Here is a 19,805-nt window from a genome sequence, read left to right as displayed (position 1 = left end):
TCAGGGGCCCTAAGCAGCTGCACAGTCTGCGTAGAGGCTGGGCCGGCCCTGGTTGTAGTGATAAACGAATTCCAATTCACAGCAAAAGGACGAAAACATCTTGCTTTTCTTTTTATTAGTTGTAATGTAGAATATATCTAAATGATTTCCTGACCTACGTATCGATAATTGTTGTACCACTATATCGTGAGATCGTTCTCGTGCACCTTGTATCGCTGATTGCGCGGTGCCTAGAGACTACAGTTTACAGTGCCGCTTGATTTGGCGCAGCCTTACACTAGTCTATTCCATGGTGTAATAATATAGGCCAAATGTCTTATCCTATATTAACTGAGTGTAGGTGAAAACCAGCCAGACTCACAGGCAGATCTGTAAAAAGGCTTGTTCAAAGACAAGAACAATGAATTCCGAAACAGATGGTATGAACCCCGCAGAGCTCTGACCCCTACATCATTCAAGCAGTCTGGATAACATGAAGAGGCAGAAACAACTGTGACCCAAAATTCGGAGATGAAACGAGGCTTGAAAGTACCATCTTGGGGGGGGGGGGGGGGAACTATCATGAGCGGTTTACACCGATCCCCTGATGTTGTCAAATCAAAAAATACGACACCGATATACCTGGTTGTGGACTTAATATTACTAAATTTAAAGTGATGCCTCATTGAATGCTTTAGTAATGATAAATGTAATAACTAAGCTGCTCCATGTTAAGACCAACATAAGGTACGTTTTTGCAATTTAATTCATAGCTATATTTAGCTGGTTTTTTTGTGGGAATATCTATTTCAACGAGTTGTTAATAGCATTGTAAAAAAAAAAAAAGTTAGCATTTTATAGCATTTAAGCCAGCGGACGTTTGCTATGCAATAGCCAATTGTTCTTTGGTGGTACCATAGACTTCATTATGATATTGACGGGTCAGATTCGACCTTCACCGTGCCACGCCTTCAAGTATGGGGCCATCCCACAATCCGCTTTAGTTATTCAGTCGGTCGCAGCGACACATGCAGCGATCCAATGCCGGCTTTATGTTGAAAAAGTACGAAAGCTGCACCGCATACAAAGAGGAAGGATTGTCTCAAGAGTGATCTATTCGAGGATCCATGGTATCTATTCGAGGTGGGAATCCTGGGGCACCTAGCGATTCATTTACAATTCAGAGGCTCTGATTCGTTTATAAATCGATTATCGATGCAACCCTGCTTTGAATGTTTTGTGCATTAGTTCCAAAATTGTTCCAAAATCCTCTGACTAAACCCAACTACTATTTCAGTATCAAGTTAACAGTTAAAAACAGTAAACAAAATACTCAAGTCCCCATTCTATATCAGCAGTTTTAAACTATATTCAATTAATTTCATGTTGTGAATCAACAGTTAAAGTCCCGTTATTCCATAATTTCCCTTCTGTCTACTTTCGACATGTCAAAGTTTTAAAACTGTTTCTTCATTTAAAGATACATAGATTCAAGTCAAGATTTTGCCGATTTAGGAGTATTTTAGATAAAACGTTAATTAGTTTTGCTACAACAGAGGCTTCTAGAGAAGTCTGCTGCTTTAACATGGCGGCTGTTTACTAACGCCGGCAAGTCTGTCATTTCGCATCTAGTTCTTTATACATGTTCTAGCGCCGCCGTCGTCATCTAGTTCTACATATATGTGATATCTACCGTAGCTGTGTGTGGCCCTACTGTATGTTTGGAGCAACGAGCAACTGGGCGTTGTTTGTAGCCGCTGTCAGCTGCACTCAGGTATTATTGTTTTGTTTTTTTATCTAGCGGCATGAGTTGAACATGTTATTTACTATCGGTCTGTTCCTCAATGAGTCCCGAAGACCGCGCTGACTCTGTATTAGTTCCGCTTTACCTGGTATACTTCAATAATCGGAATCTGGATGTTTGTGAATCATTCTCGAATCTTCCACGGCCGCATCGCGAATATTCTATGAATCGGAAATTTCGCACGCCTCTAGTAATTATTATATTTTTGTTTTTATCACAAGAATTTTCAACATAAAAAGCTCTTTGCTGTAAGGCTGCCTCCACATTGTCTAACAGACTACCATCATTCTTCGACATATTTATGTAAAATAAATGCTAACTGCACATTTTTTTCTTTTGCCTTTTACCAAAAATTGAGAATGTCTTACGTCCATATCTATAAAGAATTCAGGGATTTAAGACTTTTCCCAAAAATATTCACTGGAAAAACTGTTTACATATGGCGGGCGCCACATTGACTGACAGACTAGCATCGTACTTCGACATATTTGAGTAAAATAAATGCTAACTGCACGTTTTTTGGGGTTTTTTTGCTTTCAGCCAAGAAACGAGATTATTTTACGTCCATATCTATAAAGAATTCAGGGATTTAAGCATTTATTCACAAGAATTTTCACCGGAAAAGCTCTGTTTACATATGGCGGCCGCCACATTGACTGACAGACTAGCATCGAACTTTGACATATTTACGTCAAATAAATGCTAACTGCATGGTTTTTTGTTGTTGTTGTTGTTGCTTTTAATCAAGAATCGAGACTTTTTTTATACGTCCATATCTATAAAAAAAAAAATTCTGGGATTGAAGTATTTATTTACAAAAATTTTCACCAGAAAAGCTGTTTACATATGGCGGCCGCCACATTGACTGACAGACTAGCATCGTACTTCAAAATATTTACGTAAAATAAATGCAAACTGTATGTTTTTTTGTTTTGGTTTTGCTTTTAACCAAGAATCGTGACTGTTTTACGTCCATATCTATAAAGAATTCAGGGTCTTAAGCATTTATTCACAAGAATTTTCACCAGAAAAGCTGTTTACATGTGGCGGCTGCCACATTGACTGACAGACTAGAAACATACTTCGACATATTTACGTAAAATAAATGCAAACTGCACGTTTTTTTGTTTTTGTCGTTTTTTTGTTTTTGTTTTGCTTTTAACCAAGAATTGTGACTGTTTTACGTCCATATCGATAAAGAATTCAGGGTCTTAAGCATTTATTCACAAGAATTTTCACCGGAAAAGCTCTGTTATATATGGCAGCTGCCACATTGATTGACAGACTAGTACTACACTTCAACATATTTACGTAAAATAAATGCTGATTGCACTTCTTTTTTTTTTTTTTTTTTTGCTTTTAACCAATAATCGAGACTGTCTTACATCCATATCTATATAGAATTCAGGGATTTAAGCATTTACTCACAAAAATTTTCACCGGAAAAGCTCTGTTTACTTAAGGCGGCCGCTAGCTACATTTACTAACAGACAAGCATTGTACTTCGACATACTGTAAAATAAATGCTAACCGCACGTTTTATTTTATTTTTTGCTTTTAACCAAGAATCGAGACTGTTTTATGTCCATGTCTGTAAAGAATTCAGGGATTTAAGCATTTATTCACAAGAATTTTCAACGAAAAAACCTCTTTCTCTGTGATTCCACTCGGACAGCTTTGACGGCCACGCCAACAATGCAGGCCCCCTATTAATCGGCCCCACGCCCCGTGTCCTATCAATATCATTACGAAGTCTATGGTTGTACTTGGATCCTCATTCATATTTTTATCCCGTTTGAGCGAGGCCAAGATCAGGTATTTTATTTTTAAATGAAAGTGCATTTTTGCATTGTGTGAAGAAACTCAGGAATTTTAATTTGTATTTGCATTTCCTGCTTTTTTGAAAGTGCAATTTTAACAAGCCTTTGTTTTACATCTCCTTAAATTTATTCTGCAACACATTAAATGTTCTTAATCTAATTACTCGATTATTCGAACTAACTAGTTCATAGATTAATTGACTGCTAAAATAATCCATAGCAGCCCTAATTGTCATCCGCTAAATGATGTCACTTTTGAATGAATGTAAAAGATGCGGAGTGGACTTCAATGGAGTTAATGACATAATTACATAATCACACTTAATGACATCTGTCATGACGCTTTGTTATGACGGTCTTATGCACCCACTGTCAAGTAAAGTGTTACCGAAACCATTACCGAATTAATACACCTCTTCAAAGAATCCCAAATGGATGGCATCATTCAAGTAGGTATAACATTGTATAAAAATACCGTGTGCGTCCCGAGTTCTACATAACGTAAGCGTGTTTTCATGGGATGTGACAACAAAAATAACAACCTGGAGATTGCACTTGCCTCATCCTAGAGCTTTTTGGCTTGTGTACTACAGCCTACATTATTCATCTGGTTCCCTGGGTCAGAAACAGACACGTTGCATCCATACCAAACAGCACATTTTTATTTAGTGAAAGAACACATGTGGTGTATGAGGGACACAAATGCCGTTTCAGTTGAACTTACCACGCCTCAATGATCGGTGGGCTACCAAAACCAAGTAGAAAAAAAAAAAAAAAAGTTCAGTGACATGTTGACGATTACACAAACATCGAAACTAATTCATATTCAGCACGGCTTGCAAATGAAGTTCCCCCTCTGAAAAAAAGGATTTAAACCAGGGATATCAAACTCATTTTGGTTTGCGGGCCACACTCATGACAATTCGATCTAAGTTAACTCACTGCTTTCCATTGACAGCGCTAGATGTTCCATACATTCGTTCATTCGCCCCTCCGAGTCAACATGGATTGGATGTCTAACGTCATCAATGGCATTAAAGTTGAGCATCCACAGTCCGTTTTCCCGTATTATGCGAATTTAACATCTATCGTTATCAATAGGAGGCAATGGGTAATTTAGCGTCAATTCTTTGGGATGTAAGGGTAGTTTACGGTTCCTTTAAAAAAAAAAAAAAAATTGAGATCCTTTATTACTGAATATTTTTGGTGCATTTTCTGGCTGCGTCCTGTTGTTTTTGGGGCATTTTCAGGTTACTTTGTGTTGATTTTGTGGCATTTTTTTTTTTTTTTTTTGTTAACTCATTGGCTGCTATTGAGAACGCTATTTTGACCGGGTTGATTTTTAATGAACGAATGTGACTGCGGACACAAAACTGAGCCAAGTGCATGCATTTTATCACACCGGTGTTGTTTTGGCATGCCTTTTAATGTTCGTCTGTCTTTAAAACGAAAATAGCTTGTGTTAGGCTTATTTTTAGTCATTTCAAAATGTACAAAGGTACTGTTTACGCGACTAAAAAAAAAACGACTGGACATAAAATGGTGGGCGAGACTCCGGCGTCGTAAAGTCGAAATCAAGTTAAGTCATATACGTCGTAACCCGGACATTCCCTGTACAGTGGTATGAAAAAGTATCTGAACCCTTTGGAATTTCTCACATTTCTGCATTAATTCACCATTAAATGTGATCTGATCTTTGTCAAAATCACACAGATGAAAAAGTGTCTGCTTTAACTAAAAACACCCAAACATTTATAGGTTTTCATATTTATCGAGGATAGCATGCAAACAATGACAGAAGGGGGAAAAATAAGTAAGAGAACCCTCTGTCTAAGGAGAACAATTGAAACCAATTTTTACCAAACAATTTCACTCAGGTGTGTGCCCAATCACTGATGAATGATTTAAAGCTGCCCTGCCCACGATAAAACACACACCTAGTAAGAATTGTCTTGATGGAAGCATTGTCTGATGTGCATCATGGCTTTGTCAAAAGAGCTGTCTGAAGACCTGCGATCAAGGATTGTTGATTTGTCTGCATGTTCATCAACCGACAGTCAGAGAAGTTGTCTACAAATGGAGAGAATTTGGCACTGTTGCTTGTCTCCCAAGGAGTGGCCATCCACCAGAGATGACGCCAAAGTTTCAGCGCAGAATACTCAGAGAGGTCAAAAAAGAACCCTAGAGTGTCTGCTAAAGACTTACAGAAATCACTGGCACAGTCCAGTATCTCTGTGCACACATCAACTATATGTAAAACTATGGCCAAGAATGGTGTTCATGGGAGGACTCCACGGAGGAAGCCGCTGCTGTCTAAAAAAAATACCCAACATTGTTGCTCGTTTAATGTTCGCAAAAAGGCACTTGGACAGCCCACAGAAGTTTTGGCAAAATATTTCGTGGACTGATGAAACCAAAGTTGGATTCTTTGGGAGTAACACACAACATCATGTGCGGAGGAAAAATGGAACAGCTCACCAACATCAACAACTCATCCCCACCGTGAGGCACGGTGGAGGGAGCATCATGATTTGGGGCTGTTTTGCTGCCTCAGGGCCTGGACAACTTGCAAACATTAATGGAAGAATGAATTCAATTCAAGTTTATCAGGATGTTTTGCAAGGAAACCCGAGGCCGTCTGACAGACAATTGAAGCTAAAAAAAGATGATGGATGCTGTAACAAGACAATGATCCATAACACTAAAGTAAATCAACTTTCAGAAGAACAAAATACACGTTCTGGAGTGGCTAAGTCAAAGTCCAGACTTGAACCCCATTGAGATGCTGTGGCATGGCCCTAAGACAGCGATTCATGCCAGACATCCCAGGAATCTGACTGAACTACAGCAGTTTTGTAGAGAAGAATGGGCAAAGATTAGTCCTGATCGATGTGCCAGACTTATCTGCAGCTACAGGAAGTGCCTGATTTAGGTTATTGCCACCAAATATTAAATGTGATGGTTCACTTACTTATTTTTCCCTCTTCTGTCATTGTTTGCATACTATCCTCATTAAAATATGAAAACCTATAAATCTTTGGGTGGTTTTAGTTAAAGCAGAGTTTTTTCATCTGTGTGATTTTAGCAGGGCACTTTATCTGATCTATCAAAGTATTTGTTGAGTTGATGGAATGGAATTTTTATATTTGGCATTTGCACAAGTAAAATATATTTTACTTCTAATACAAAGGAAGTTACTGTCAATCACTTCATGCACATATTTAAAGAAATGACATCGCCTTACTCCGAGGTTTACCCCAGCTTTAGTCTTTCCACTGTGTATCCTTATGCAACAGAGCCAATTAGTGACCACAGGGCACCCATTAGGACAAACAGCTGAGTGACAGCTGTAATAGAAAACAATTTAGCTCCATGCTCCGTCACAGCGGTGCAGGAGGTTACAGCGATAACTTTTGTTCTCAGATAACAGCGGGGAACGTTGGAGGTTTCATACGCCTTGTCAGCCAGGGGATGGGATGACCTCTAGCCAATTATTTTCCCCGAGATGGTCAGTGGCTGCTTCCTACTCATAACCGGGATGGAAAGCTTCAACAATTCCACCAGCCAGACAGTATAAGACCTTAATTTCAATCAAAGAATGATATACCGCGCAGTTTGACGGGGTGTTGAACACTTTTTCATACAACCATGTCAAAGCACTGTAATCAGGTTAATGGCCAGGCGCAAGTTTTTATGTTAGACGGTGAGCTGTCAATTCACTTGAATGTTCCCATCCCCCTCTAGTTTCTTACCATTCTTAGGTGTGCGAATGGGGCTACCTAGAGCCACATGGTTATAGTTGTGCTGATGGGTACCTGCAATGACAAAAGCAATGACACAGCTGTTGAGTGTTCATGAAAAATGCTCTGTATCCAATCTAATGCAGAGAGAAGCATGAGGGTGGCAATTAAAGTGATAGTTCACAGCAAAAGTGTCAACATTGGTTTGGTGAATTGATGTGAATTTTACAAAGGATGATCAGTCATTTCTCATCACAGTTTATCATGATGAGTGTGAAATATCACTTAAAGGGAACCTTGGATTGAAAGACTTGTAGGTTCTAATAAGCCACAATTGTTTTCTTTTACTAAAATGGTTTCAGAAACACATATTTTTGCCAGTGATTTAAAAATATATTTAGTACATGTTTTTGACCTACGGAGTGCACCATGGTTTACGCACGCAATGCACGCTGGAGGTGATGATGCGGATGACCTGGAGTGGACAGACAGCGAGAACCAAAGTGGTATTTGCTATGTGGCGAAATCCATTTTGACATGTGGCATTTTTTTTTGCCGTGTGGCAAAATGGATTTTTACATTTGGCAGTTTTTTGCCATGTGGCATGTGGTAACACCAATTTTACCATATGGCATAAAAAGCTACATGGCAAAAAAATTGCCACATGGCAAAATCCATTTTGCCACATGGAAAAAAAATGTCACATAGCAAAAAAAAAAAAAAAAAAGGCTACCTGTCAAAAAATGCCACATGGCAAAATCCCTTTTGCCAAATTGCAAAAAAATGCCACATAGCAAACAAAAAAAAAAATGCCACATGGCAAAATCCATTTTGCCACATGGCAAAAAAATGCCACATAGCAAAAAAAAAAAAAAAGCCAAATGGCAAAATCCATTTTGCCACATGGCAAAAAAAATAAAATGTCACATGGCAAAAAAATGCCACATGGCAAAATCCATTTTGCCACATGGAAAAAAACACCACTTGGCAAAAAAAAAAAAAAAATGCCACTTGGCAAAAACAATTTGCCACATGACAAAAAAATGCTACATGGCAAAAACAAAAATTGCCACATGGCAAAAAAATACCACATAGCAAATAAAAATAAAAATGGCCACCTGGCAAAAAAAAGTCAGATGGCAAAAAATTGCCACATGGCAAAATCCATTTTGCCACATGGCAAAAAAAAAAGCCACATGACAAAATCCATTTTGCCACATGGCAAAAAAATGCCACATGGCAAAATCCATTTGCCACATGGCAAAAAAATGCTACATGGCAAAATCCATTTGCCACATGGCATAATGTTTTAAAAAATAAAAATACTGTTCATTGGAAAAAAGTTAAAAGCTAGTATCAGGACTGGCATGATTTTGTCACATTTTGCTGCTGGTCAGATCATTTTGTTACAGAGCTCTCGACGTCCGACCTGCATCCCATTCCAGCTCATCAGCAGTGTCTTTAAACCGATCCGAGGCGGCTTGTCGAGATATTGACTTGCTGCCATTTGACAGTTTGTTTACCCCTTCTTTGCTAGTTGCATCATTTGCCTTGTTTTTTTTTGTTTTTTTTGGCTGCCTCTCACCGTGGTTTTCCCAGTTTTTTAATTTATTTTTTGCCCAGTGATGTCACCGCCAAGAGTGCATTGCCACGTCAACAACAATGGCGACCTAACCTCATTTTTCAAATTTTCTAAAAAATGAAAACATAGGTGTTTGAATATCAAATTATTATAACTCATACTAACATTTATCTTTTAAGAACAAGTCTTTCCGTCCATGGTTCCCTTTAAAAAATTGTGAGACAAAAGAAAGATGAAATGAATAAATTGCATGTGTAGACCTGCGAAAACTGTATTCACATGAAATTATCCTGCGAAAACAAGGTTACAAGGCAATGGTGAAATCATCCCAAGTGAAAGAAAGATACAAAAAGATGGGAATTGCAAACAAGATTAGTCTCATCTTGTCAGGAAACATCGCAGATGTAAAAAAAAATAAATGAATAACACAAAGGAAGCAAAAAGCGATTCAAAATCGATGCATTTCATGTCAAAATAAGACTGCTCAATGAATATCTAATGTCATTGAGCAAGGCAAAGCCATTGAAACACAGCAAATATAAAAACAGGGGATACCAGCTAACAGGGACCTGGCAGCATTAGAGAAGGATATTGATTCTATTTGTGTGCTTTTTTTTTTTTTTTTGACACCAATTTTCTGTCCATTATTTTTAATGACATACAAAAAGTTGAAGCAAGGATATAATAGCAATTGACGAAAATCTGACTTTTCATTTCGAGGCTACCTCAGGCCTCATGTCATGTGATGCACAACCTATAAAACATCCGATTCGGCAAAGAACCAACTTATAAACAAACATTAAAAAAAAAAAAAAATACAGTGCTACCTCTGCTTACGAAATTAAATGGTTCTAGAAGTAGTTCCTTAAACTGAAAATTCCGTAAGTAGAAGCATTTTCCATGTAAATGCCCTAATCTGTTCCAAACCCTCCCAAAATTCAGACATAAATGTTTTATAAGGCGTAATAATAGATTTAAACATTTAGCAAATACATGTTAAAATTAAATTATTGCACAATACATTTAAAATGAGAACAAAGAATAAGGTTTGAAAGAGAAACAAATGGACGCTAAAATAATCGTGATATATCAGAGATATTCTCAAATAATATTCTAAAACAGAATAATAGTATTGAATATTTTAGTAGTCGATTAATCAGTGAACTAGTTAGTTCGAAAAATCGAGTAATTGCATAAGGAACATAAATTAAAATACCTGAGCTGAGCCTCAAACGGTGTAAAAATAGATGAATGAGGATGTAACTACAACAAAAGAACACTCAGCTAACTTACATAACAAAAATCCGCTAGCTTAAATGCTGTAAAATGATGTTGTTTTTTTGTTTTTTTTAAAACAACATTCCTAACAAATGGTTCAAACACATATTCCCACAAAAACAGCTAAATATACCTATAAACTAAATTATGAATACCGTAATTTTCGCACTATAAGGCGCACCTGACTATAAGCCACCACCCATCAAGTTTGGCACATAAACGACATTTGTTTATAGATAAACTGCAATGTACTATAAGCCGCAGCTGTCCTTACTGTATTATGGGATATTTACACCAAAATACATTAAATGGTAACACTTTATTTGACAACGGCGTCATATGACTGTCATAAGACCAAATGAACCACCATGAAGCTTTGAACCAATTGGCTGCAAAGCTTCATTGCTTCAAGAAGCCTCATTAGGCCATCACTGCACGCTTGGGGGAGACTGTCAACCTTTACTGCCACCTGCTGTCAACACTGTTGTTGTCCAGCATGCCTCCTAGCATGCATTGCAGCGCTACAGATGTAAATAACAATCAAAATTCATGTTCTGTGCTAATTATTTCTTCAGTTACTGTTCCAGTTGTTTAATTAATTGCTAGTTATTTAGTCACAAGTTCTTTTAAAGTGATGTCATAAAACTGTCATTAGACAATCATAATTATTACGTGACAGTCATGAGCATTTATGAATGCTTATAACTAAAGATGTCCCGATCGGTCGGCGTCCCGATCGGTCGGGTCCGATCACGTCATTTTCAAAGTATCGGAATCGGCAAAAAAATATCGGACATGCCTTTTTTAATTATATATACATATATTTTAATTATATAGTTTTCTATTTGTATTTAACGTTACAGACAAAATGTCTTACACTCATCCAGAGTCTTTAGTTTTGTCTTAAAGTAGGGCTATCATATTTATCGCGTTAACGGCGGTAATGAATTTTTTTAAATTAATCACGTTAAAATATTTAACGCAAGTAACTCATGCGCTGCATGCCCACTCACGTATCGTCGCGTTGTATCTATAATGGCGTCGTTTTACCTATATATAGCTAAAAGGAAGCATAAAATGAGTAGAGTGAATTTTCGCAGTCCTTGGAGCCTTTTTTTAATTGGCTAAAACCTTACAATCCCTTCCTCCACAATTAGAAATATCGTGGGAAGCAATGTGGCGAAGAAAGGTAGTAGTTGATCTTTTTGTTAACACCCTATGTTACTTCCCAACGCAGAGAAGATATATCCATTGGTGCCACTACGCACAGTCATGGTTGCACTTCCCATCATGCATTTGGGGAGAACAGTTAAATGGCTACAGTATCATTCACTGAAAGCTCAACAAATACACTAGATAGCAATATTTAGTCACAATATACAAAGTCACATTTATCCTTTAAGAATTACAAGTCTTTCTATCCGTGGATCCCTCTCACAGAAAGAATGTTAATAATGTAAATGCCATCTTGAGGATTTATTGTCATAATAAACAAATACAGTGGGGAGAACAAGTATTTGATACACTGCCAATGGGTTTTCCCATTGGCAGTGTACATTACTTATGTACTGTATGTTGAATGTATATATTCGTCCGAGTTTTATTCATTTTTTTCTTAATGCATTGCCAAAATGTATATGATCGGGAAAAATTATCGGGAATGTTTGGAATTGAATCGGGAGCCAAAAAAAAGCAATCGGATCGGGAAATATCGGGATCGGCAGATACTAAAACGATCGGGATCGGCTCGAGAGCAAAAAAACATGATCGGAACAACCCTACTTATAACGGATGCCATTTGGTCTTATCCGGCAAATTACCTCGCTTTTGAATTGATGTTAAAGATCCAAGCTGGACATAAATGGAGTTAGTGACTTGCCGGATGACACTTAATGACATTTGTCATAAGCATTCAGTAATGCCCATTATAGTGTCATGTCATAATTATGAAGGTTTTATGACGTTACTGTCAAATAAAGTGTTACCTATTAACCCAAATAAATCAACAAATAAGCCACACTGGAATATAAACCGCAGGATTCAAAATGAAGGAAAAAGGTAGCGGCTTATAGTCCGAAAATTACGGTACATAAAAAAATACTTTAGCTCAAACAAAAACTTATGTTGGTCTTAACAGGGAGCAGTTGGATTCAGCCATGTGAAATGAGTTATGACATATTCACTGTTCCCACTAGAGTGCAGTGTATCCACCCAAATCAACAAAACTAAATGCAAACACTTTCAAAACAAAACATTACAACGCCACTTTAATTAAACGAATTCCAATCTTTTTAAAAATCGAATTGCTTGAGTTTATCCATTAATCTTTACAGCACAACACATGATTCCATTATATCAGACGTAACAATACAGTCACATGGCCACCAACAAGCTTTCACTTGGAAGTCCTATGATCACACCGGCGTGTTTAAACACGTGGCATCTTTAAAGCGGCCTAAAAATGACTAGTACTACAGATATGCATGGTATGTGAAAGCATCGCAAGTTATCAAATAAAAAAAACTTATAAAGGAACCATTATGTAAAAATAAGACAAATATTGTTCCTCTTATGATTTACGTCCGAGCACATTGCCTCCTACCCTGCGATGCGCTGTATAAGTAGTGGAAACGGTCTAATCAGTTTCAACAGTCTAGGTGGGGAGCACGCTGGCTTTAATTTGCACTTAGAGAGTAAACAACAGTTTCCCTAAATCATCCATCGTCGGACTACGTGGGAGCGTTTGCAGTCGACAGGCAATGTGCAGGCTGGACACTGCCTAGTGAAGGTGCTTTAGAATGAAAGATGAGACCTTTAGCGAGCCCATTGCTCTAAGAAAGTTGATGAATGACAGTTATTCTCAGCGGTGTGTAGGAATGCGTGCAAGCTTGTCATTGTAGGTTTGTATATCGGAGCTGGAGGAAGAACAGATAGATGGAGGACCCTGTCGACGAGTTGCGCCGGCGACACTTCATTTGCTATCTGCTGCTGTGCCTGTTTAAAAATACATTAGAGCCAACTGCTGAAACATCCATTTACATCTGTCACACAAGTGACAGAAGACAGGGGAGGCCTGGCGCGCTCATATCATGTGTTTCAATATTTGCGCCCTGTATGGAGATAGATGGCATGCCTATTCATAATGGTCCTTTACTGCTTTTTCTCCCCTTTTGAAACTTATATAGAAGAGATCATTCGAGTTGGGTGCTTTCAGAAGATGCAAATTAAAATATTGTCAGGTTTTTTGGTTACTATTTGTAGGGTAGAGAGGCATAACTTTAAAAAAAAAAAAAAAAAAAAAAAAAAAAAGATAACAAGCAAACTTGAGTTTGAGAGAATGTTAAAGGAACAGAAAGGACGATGACATTTTACAAATACATCACATGGAGGCAAAAGTAAAGCTACGCAGCATAATAGACATAGGCTTACTTCAAGTTACTCAATTACAACAGTTAATTGCGTTCATTATACAGTATATTTACATATGTTCTAAACACGAAATATACTCCTGTCATTAGTGCAAAATGTACTATCATTAGTCATGCCTATCAGTATACTGAAATATTTAACTATTCCTGCCATTTTTAATAAATGCATCTGTTCATCTATACCAGGGGTCCCCAAACTTTTTCCTGTGAGGGCCACATAACCCTTCCCTTCTCTGATGAGGGGCCGGGGTCAGTTTGTAACAGCAAAAGTGTGACGATTGCAGGAGTGCCTAAATGTAAAAATGTATTGTTTTTCAGAAAGCCACAATCAAATAACCCTTTCTGGATTCTTCACAGAACCAAAGTAAATAAAATAAAAATAATATAATATAGTATAATTTATTAATTAGGGCTGTCAAAAGATTAAATTTTTTAATTGAGTTAATCACAGCTTAAAAATTAATCATAATCGCAATTCAAACATCTCTAAAATATGCCTTATTTTTCTGTAAATTATTGTTAGAATGGAAAGATAAGACACAAGAAGGATATATACTACATTCAACATACTGTACATAAGTACTGTATTTATTATAACAATAGATCCACAAGATGGCATTAACATTATTGACATTCTTTCTGTTAAAGGGATCCACAGATATAAAGACTTGTAGTTCTTAAAAGATAAATTTGAGTACGTTATATTTGTTTTATATTAAGACCGCTCTTAATGTTTTCGTTTTAATAAAATTTGTAAAATTTTCAATCAAAAAAATAAACTAGTAGCTGGCCATTGTTGTCAATAATTACACAATGCTCATGGTGCATAAACTCAGTCGCACCCAAGCGCCAGCAGAGGGAGACAAAAACACAAGTAACAAGTGGACATGACACTCTGCTGTCATTTTAATCTGTTTGAGCGGGGCATGTGCGGTAATTGCGTCAAATATTTTAACGTGATTAATGAAAAAAAAATGACCGCCCGTTAACGCGATAACTTTGACAGCCCTAAATATAATATAAAATAATAACACTATTACTTAAATAGATAATAACCAAATAACCCTCTCTGGGTTCTTCACAGAAAAAAGCCAGGAAATAAATAACACTATTGAGGGGGGGAAAAAAAAAATTTTTTTTTTTTTTTTACAAATTTTTTTTTTTGTTCAAGGGGCCGGACCAAATGTAGTTTGGGGACCCCTGATCTATACACACAATCGCATTCAAACACACATAACACTCTGCACTTTGCAATATAAGTAATATGCGCGTTTTTAACTTAACATTTATTCAGTGCGTGTGATCACTTTTTGAAAAGAAGCAATTCTATTATCCATTTAAAATGTAGAAACGGTCAAAATTTATTCATTAATATGTAAAGTCACAAATTGCAGAAAGTTGTCTATATGTATATTTGTGTGTATGTAAGAGTAGTAGTATTTGCACCCCTTGTGATTTTTGCAAGTTCTCCCACTTACAAAATAGGTAGAGGTCTGAAATTGCAATCAAAGATGCATTTCCACTCAGAGACATAATATAAAAAAATCACGAAAATCACATAGTATGATTTTTTTTTTTTTAAATGTATTTTTAATTTACTAGGGTTCATAAGTATTTGTACCCCAGGGAATCCACAATAAATATGACACTCAAAGGGTTGTCGGTCTACCTTACCAAAAGTGATTAACCACCCAGCCACCACCCGTTTGAGCTCGTTATTGTCCCCCATGCACCCCACAGTCAGTCATAATCCAACTGCTACAATGGGTAAGACCAGACCCAAAAAGAGCTCCACAAAGCTGGAAAAGGCTATGGGAAAATTAGAAAGCAGCTTGGTGAGAACAAATCAACGCTAAATATGACTGAAAATCTACCTCAGACTGGGGCTCTGCACTAAGTATTAGCACCGATTTTCTCTGGGGGTACAAATACTTATTAACCCCAGTAAATTCCAAATAAATTATTGAAAAATCCTTCAATGTGAGTTCTGGGTTGTTTTTTAGATTGTCTCTATGAGTGGAACTGCATCTACAATTGAAATTTCAGACCTCCACCTATTTTCTAAGTGGGCAAAATCACAAGTGGTGGAAATATTTCTCTTTCTCACTGTATGTAAATATAAACTCACCAGCCACTTTATTAGGTACACCTGTCCAGCTGCTCGTTAACACTTCAGTTCTAATCAGCCAATCACATGGCGGCAACTCAGTGCATTTAGGCATGTAGACATGGTTTATGACAAACTCCTGCAGTTCAAACCGAGCACCAGCATGGGGAAGAAAGGCGATTTGAATGACTTTGAACGTGCCATGGTTGTTGGTGCCAGAAGGGCTGGTCTGAGTATTTCAGAAACTGCTGATCTTCTGGGATTTTCACGCACAACCATCTCTAGGGTTTACAGAGAATGTTCCGAAAATGAAAAAATATCCAGTGATCGGCAGTTCTGTGTGCGGAAATGCCTTGTTGATGTCAGAGGAGAATGGCCAGACTGGTTCGAGCTGATAGAAAGGCAACAGTGACTCAAATAACCACCCGTTACAACCAAGGTAGGCAGAAGAGCATCTCTGAACGCACAGTACGTCGAACTTTGAGGCAGATGGGCTACAGCAGCAGAAGACCAAGCCGGGTGCCACTCCTTTCAGCTAAGAACAGGAAACTGAGGCTACAATTTGCACAAGCTCATCAAAATTGGACAATAGAAGATTGGAAAAACGTTGCCTGGTCTGATGAGTCTCGATTTCTGCTGCGACATTCGGATGGTAGGGTCAGAATTTGGCGTCAACAACATGAAAGCATGGATCCATCCTGCCTTGTATCAACTATTCAGGCTGGTGGTGGTGGTGTAATGGTGTGGAATATTTTCTTGGCACTCTTTGGGCCCCTTGGTACCATTTGAGCATCATTGGAACGCCACAGTCTACCTGAGTATTGTTGCTGACCATGTCCATCCCTTTATGACCACAATGAACCCAACTTCTGATGGCTACTTTCAGCAGGATAATGCGCCATGTCATAAAGCTGGAATCATCTCTGACTGGTTTCTTGAACATGACAATGAGTTCACTGTACTCAAATGGCCTCCACAGTCACCAGATCTCAATCTAGTAGAGCATCTTTGGGATGTGGTGGAACAGGAGATTCACATCATGGATGTGCAGCCGATCTGCGCCAGCTGTGTGATGCCATCATGTCAATATGGACCAAACTCTCTGAGGAATGCTTCCAGCACCTTGTTGAATCTATGCCACGAAGAATTGAGGCAGTTCTGAAGGCAAAAGGGGGTCCAACCCGTTACTAGCATGGTGTACCTAATAAAGAGGCCGGTGAGTGTGTATTGCAATATTAATTTGTTCTAATTTCGATCAGGCACATCCCAAACAGAGCTTCAAGTTATCTGGTGAAACTTCTTCCAGATTTAATATCGCAACCCCCCCCCCACACACACACACACAAATTGCAATGATAGTTTTTTCCAGGATGGTTCAGGCCAAATGTATATGTATGTTCTATCCAGTGAAGGGCTTAGCAGGGCAAAAATATATAATATAAAAACATGGCTCATTAAGAGCCTGGATACCATGTTCAGCCCTCCCTCATGCAGTCAGGGTCTAATTAGATATATTCACGAAGAGTCCCGGCAAAACCTCTGAACTCTATAAGCCAAAAGGTTGCTTCACATCCCGATACATCACTGCTGACTCCTTGAGATGACACTTTAAAATAACCTTCACGCTCATCCTGTCAACGACCGTGAAGGTAACGAAAAGGAACTAACGGTGAAGGCTGCTGTCCCTTGACGCCTGTACTTATTACCGTCATCATTATGGATCAAGCTATTGTGGTTAAATCATATAGCTGATTAATCGTGATTGACGTGCTTTTCAGATTGTCAGGTTAAACACGGTCCCCATTTAAATTGCTAAATGGATGTTTTCTCTCACTTGGTTTAGGTCGCAGCTGTGAGTTCTCAGATGGTGTCGGTTAAAAATGCAGAGGAATTAACAGTAATGCTGGGGCTGCATAGGTAGCCCAATGATTACTCACACAGACTTCTTTTACATATGACCACTTCTCTTACGAGCGAGTTTGCATAATGGCATCCAGATGGCACTCAAGTGACTCAGTAAGCTGACATTTTATGCGCTAGTTTGTTTCACAATGCGTCCAGATACAGCACTTGGGGGGCCAGTGGGGGCACACTGAGCTAAACAACTATAGCCTTGTGCCAAGGTTAACTAAGCATTTGCAGAATTGATCGCAACGACGTGCTTTAAGGTGCTGCGGCAACCAGAAAAACATTGATCTGGGAATTTGCATTCAAACAAACGGCAATGCCTTTATATCCAGAAGGCTTTGTGTAAAAGATTTTCATGTGTGGGTGGAATGTTCTTTTGGAGACAATAATGGAGGACCGTATGTTTCAGACTAAACTTAAATTAAAGAGACTAAACTAAGTCTCATTTTTGGGAGGAATTTTTTTGATAAAATCCAAGACCGAGAACACAGTACGCTAAACGTTACATGGAGCATAAACAACAAACTGCAAACTTTCTTCTGCTTGATTACAATTTTCGGTTGTATATTTCACTACTTACGGTTTGTAATCCGCGGAATCTTTTATTTTCGGTGCCAATTTGACCAGCCCATTTCAGTTGTTTTTATAAGTTACCGCCAATGTTGAAACAAGGCTTTGCACGCTTTCTTGCGGTTTAGTGTGAAAATAACGTAAAATTACAGTGCTGGCCAGAAGTATTGGCACCCCTGCAATTCTATCAGATAATGCTCAATTTCTCTCAGAGAATGATTGCAATTACAAATGCTTTGGTAGTAATATCTTTATTTTACTTGCAATGAAAAAAACGCAAAAGAGAATGGGGGGAAAAAATAAATCATTATCATTTTACACAAAACTCCCAAAATGGGCCGGACAAAAGTATTGGCTTCTCTAATTTGTGTAATTAACAGCACCTGTTACTTACCTGTGGCACATAACAGGTGGTGGCGATTACTAAATCACACTTGCAGCCAGTTAAAATGGATTAAAGTTGACTCAACCTCTGTCCTGTGTCCTTGTGTGTACCACATTGAGCATGGAGAAAATAAAGAAGACCAAAAAAACTGTCTGAGGACTTGAGAAGCAAAATTGTGAGGAAGTATGAGCAATCTCAAGGCTACAAGTCCATCTCCAAAGACCTGAATGTTCCTGTGTCTACCGTGCGCAGTGTCATAAGTGTAAAGCCCATGGCACTGTGGCTAACCTCCCTAGATGTGGACGGAAAAGATTGACGAGAGATTTCAATGAAAAATTGTGCGGATGAAAGATAAAGAACCTCGACTAACATCCAAACAAGTTCAAGCTGTCCTGCAGCTCGAGGGTACAACAGTGTCAACCCGTACTATCCGTCGGCATCTGATTGAAAAGGACTCTATGGTAGGATACCCAGGAAGACCTTCTGACCCAGAGACATAAAAAAGCCAGGTTTGAGTTTGCCAAAACTTACCTGAGAAAGCCAAAAATGTTTTGTAAAAAAGTTCTCTGGTCAGATGAGACAAAAGTAACGTTTTTTGGGAAAAGGCATCAACGTAGAGTTTACAGAAAAAAACGAGGCCTTCAAAAAAAAAGAACACGGTCCTCACAGTTAAACATGGCAGATGTTCCCTGATGTTTTGGGGTTGTTTTGCTGCCTCTGGCACTGGACTGCTTGACTGTGACCATTCTCAACTCTGAAGACTACTAACAAATTTTGCAGCCCAGGGCCCATTGTGACAAAGCTGGGTCTCCCTCAGAGGTCATGGGTCGTCCAGCAGGACAATGACCCAAAACACACTTTAAAAAGCAATACCAAATTGTTTGAGAGAAAGCACTGGAGACTTCTAAAGCGACCAGCAATGAGTGGAGACCTCAATCCCATAGAACACCTGTGGAGGGACCTGAAAATGGCAGTTTGGAGAAGGCACCCTTTAATTCTCAGAGACTTGGAGCAGTTGGCCAAAGAAGAATGGTCTAAAATTCCAGCAGAGCATTGTAAGAAACTCATTGATGGATACTGGAAGCGGTTGTTTGCATTTATTTAGTCTAAAAGTCGTGCTACTAAGTATTAGGCTGAGGGTGCTATACTTTTGTCCGGCCCATTTTTGGAGTTTTGTGTAAAATGCTAATGACCTAATTTTTTT

General features: G+C 38.3%; 1 protein-coding gene and 1 long non-coding RNA gene across 7 annotated transcripts in view; one reads left to right on the top strand and one right to left on the bottom strand.

Annotated features, from left to right (window-relative positions):
- Positions 1-19,805, top strand: part of LOC130909221 (uncharacterized) — a 295,191-nt gene that overhangs the window by 28,552 nt on the left and 246,834 nt on the right. The gene's annotated exons all lie outside the window — the stretch shown is intronic.
- The window catches only part of LOC130909220 (protein shisa-6), a 155,425-nt gene that overhangs the window by 21,410 nt on the left and 114,210 nt on the right, over positions 1-19,805 (bottom strand). For 3 of the 6 annotated variants that reach the window (XM_057825425.1, XM_057825428.1, XM_057825426.1), the window contains 2 exons: positions 7,356-7,418; positions 4,328-4,348 (listed from right to left, as the gene is read on the bottom strand). The exons of 2 other annotated variants lie outside the window; for them this stretch is intronic. In XM_057825425.1, the coding sequence (XP_057681408.1) occupies positions 4,328-4,348; positions 7,356-7,418 (84 nt within the window). The remainder of the gene's footprint in view (positions 1-4,327; positions 4,349-7,355; positions 7,419-19,805) is intronic. One more of the 6 variants, XM_057825427.1, reaches the window with a different exon arrangement.

The sequence above is a fragment of the Corythoichthys intestinalis genome, chromosome 21, assembly GCF_030265065.1.
Source record: "Corythoichthys intestinalis isolate RoL2023-P3 chromosome 21, ASM3026506v1, whole genome shotgun sequence".
In the NCBI taxonomy this organism is placed as follows: domain Eukaryota; kingdom Metazoa; phylum Chordata; class Actinopteri; order Syngnathiformes; family Syngnathidae; genus Corythoichthys; species Corythoichthys intestinalis.
The sequence above is the reverse complement of the archived record's forward strand: the minus strand, read 5'-3'. Positions and strand labels throughout refer to the sequence as shown.